The 2699-nt window shown below is 37.2% G+C and overlaps 1 protein-coding gene across 1 annotated transcript; it reads left to right on the top strand.

Annotated features, from left to right (window-relative positions):
* The first annotated feature begins 1123 nt into the window (after positions 1-1123).
* Positions 1124-2380, top strand: LOC128742763 (lysosomal thioesterase PPT2 homolog). Its single transcript, XM_053839213.1, has 3 exons — positions 1124-1368; positions 1428-1677; positions 1740-2380. Exons 1-3 carry the CDS (start codon positions 1234-1236, stop codon positions 2210-2212), a joined length of 858 nt encoding a protein of 285 aa, XP_053695188.1. The 5' UTR covers positions 1124-1233; the 3' UTR covers positions 2213-2380.
* Positions 2381-2699: the final 319 nt, after the last annotated feature.

Below are 2699 nucleotides of genomic sequence, written 5' to 3'. Positions count from 1 at the left end.
GAGGGTGTTACTTTTGCGTCTTTTCGGATTTGTATGAGATTTTGCGAAGTGAACTATATTGTTAATATAATATATTTGGTGTTAGTAAGGGTATGCTGCACAATTACGGAAACTGCTGAAAATTCAATGAAAATGAAAACTACCAGTAGAACCACGGTCCTGCTAGGCAGCCATGTTTTTGGAGTCAACATCTAACAATTTGTCATCTAACAATTCAAATCTTAGCCAGATTTTTGTAAATAACACCCACGCCGGCAGTAGATGTTGGCTACTGTCAAACACATTGAGTTGGGATAGGGTTGCCAGTCCCTTGAGTAGAACGTAATAATGATTAAGTTTAAAACTTAAATTGGTGTTTGACGAAGTTTTCAATAGATTTTTTTCTATGTGTCATGCCGCACTTTTGGCTAGGAATGTAATAAATAGGTGTGCTTGGGTGCACCGAAAGTACCACTAATGTTGATTTCAGATAATCGCCGCCGCCACAATGTTTGTTCGATTTAATCGTACCACTAAATAATTAGAAAGGGAGTACTATGTGTTAAAAAACTGTTGCATGCACCAGAATCAAAGTTAATTTAAATGAATTTTATTCGGAATTTTCGATAACAGCCTCATTTTAGTTATTTGGTACGGTACACTATGGTTTTCGTTTCAGTGTAGTAAAGGTAGTAACGCTTGTATCGAAATATTTCATTAACCTTGAAATTTTTCCTTTATTATACACTTCTTTACCGACCGGAAAAGTTTTCGGTCGCGAAGAGAGAAGAGCAAGAAAAGAAAAAATCTTTCGGTAGGGGCCGGTTGACTACCTGGATTACACTACAAGAAAACTTACATTCAAAGCAATTCGATCTCATTTTTGTATTTGAAAACTGTACTAAGAAGTATGCAGTAGTAATCAGATAAGATCAATCAGTATTATAATGATCAATTAACAAGTTTGAATTAAAGCAAGTATTAATTTGTAAAGGATTAAAACCTTCAATAACTTTCAAAACTATAGCATCATTACTGGTCGACCCCAGTACGGTAAACGGGAAAAACATAAACAACTATCTACGTCAAGCTCAAGACGAGCATTTATTTGTTTCCGTCACCGTCATAACAAAGAAAAATATCGAAATAATTGGACGTAATTTCTGCTGGTGCAATTTAATTTTCACTCGTATCCACCAATACGCCACTAAAGCATTGTGATTTTAGTTTTAGTTATAGTTAAAATATAAAACAATGAACAAGAAATGCCTTTTTGTAGCATTTCTAGTTAATTTTAGTGTAATTTGTGCCTATACGCCAGTAGTGATAGTTCATGGTATACTGACCGGAGCAGATAGTATGCTGGTGATAGTGGAGGAAATCGAACGGGTAGCCCTTCTAGCTTGGTATGCTTCACTCAGAAACTTAAGTTTTAATCTATCATTTAGCATCATCCAGGAACGAAAGTGTACAACACGGATAGATTCGCTGGCTGGTCCAGTTTAGAGAACGCCTGGCATCAAGTATTCGAGTTCAATACTGACCTTCAAGCCATTTGTAAAGATAATCCGCAAGGAGTTATATTACTCGGCTATTCTCAAGGCGGTCTTCTGGCACGGGCGGTAATGCAGATTAATCCCAACCACTGTGTGAGAAAGTTTATTTCACTTAGCTCGCCCCAAGCCGGTCAATTTGGAAGTGAGTAGTTATTGAATTCAATTATAAACTGCTTAGTAACTGATTACTGGTTTACTTCACAGCTGATTTCCTACATCTAATCTTTCCTTCGCTGGTAGCGAAAACAGCTTATCAACTATTTTACACGTACGTAGGCCAGCATACCTCGGTGGGAAACTATTGGAATGATCCACACCACCAGGATCTGTTCGAACAGTTTAGCATATTTCTACCGTATGTTAACAACGAACTACCGTCGACAAACTCGACACAGTTCCGCGACGCACTGCTGAAGCTTGAACAGCTGGTCCTGATTGGTGGACCGGACGACGGGGTCATCACACCATGGGAATCTAGTCATTTTGGTTACTATAACGGCACCGGAGATGTGATACCTTGCCGGGAAAGGGATATTTATGTACAGGATCTTATTGGACTGAAAACACTGGACGAGAGTGGACGGCTGAAACTGGTAACGCTTCCGGGCGTGCATCACTTCGATTGGCATTTGAAGGCCGCAGTGATAGACAAGGTTATTCTGCCGTACCTTGATTGAAAGGTACCGGGTACAGTTAATGCCATTTGAAGTAACTTGATGTTGGTGGTAACTTGATGGTGATGTTTTTTATGACTTTAGGTAACAATTATAAATTTATGCATCTCTAAGCGCAAAGTTTTTATGTTTTTGTGCCACTGAAAGCCACTAAATGCAAATAAAGTTTAATATGTGTTTAATTAGTAACATCTTTTATGTTTCTACCGTTTTGTAACGGAATAGATGCATAATTACTTAACGTATATCCTAACATGAATTTTTTTAAATTATACAAAAACGAATAGGGTGATTTATCTATTTTGGACATTTACGGCAAATGAACGAGTCCAAAATAAAAGACGCTTAATGCCTGTTCAACATAAATAAATCCCCCTAACAGTTCTTTTTCAAAAATTAACTCAGAGTCGTTTCATAATTATTTTAAAACTTTCAAATACTTGCAAAAGAGTTAAAAATAAACTGGTGTCAAGCTACGTAAAAAAAACCG

Source organism: Sabethes cyaneus, chromosome 3 (genome assembly GCF_943734655.1).
Source record: "Sabethes cyaneus chromosome 3, idSabCyanKW18_F2, whole genome shotgun sequence".
Taxonomy (NCBI): domain Eukaryota; kingdom Metazoa; phylum Arthropoda; class Insecta; order Diptera; family Culicidae; genus Sabethes; species Sabethes cyaneus.
This window is presented reverse-complemented; position numbering and strand designations above follow the sequence as displayed.

Bases quoted from the DNA above. Each gene is read 5' to 3' on its own strand.
- LOC128742763 (XM_053839213.1), top strand. From the start codon at position 1,234: ATGAACAAGAAATGCCTTTTTGTAGCATTTCTAGTTAATTTTAGTGTA. The intron at 1,369-1,427 runs GTAGCCCTTCTA...TCTATCATTTAG, and splicing joins TAGTGGAGGAAATCGAACGG to CATCATCCAGGAACGAAAGT. The intron at 1,678-1,739 runs GTGAGTAGTTAT...TTTACTTCACAG, and splicing joins CCAAGCCGGTCAATTTGGAA to CTGATTTCCTACATCTAATC.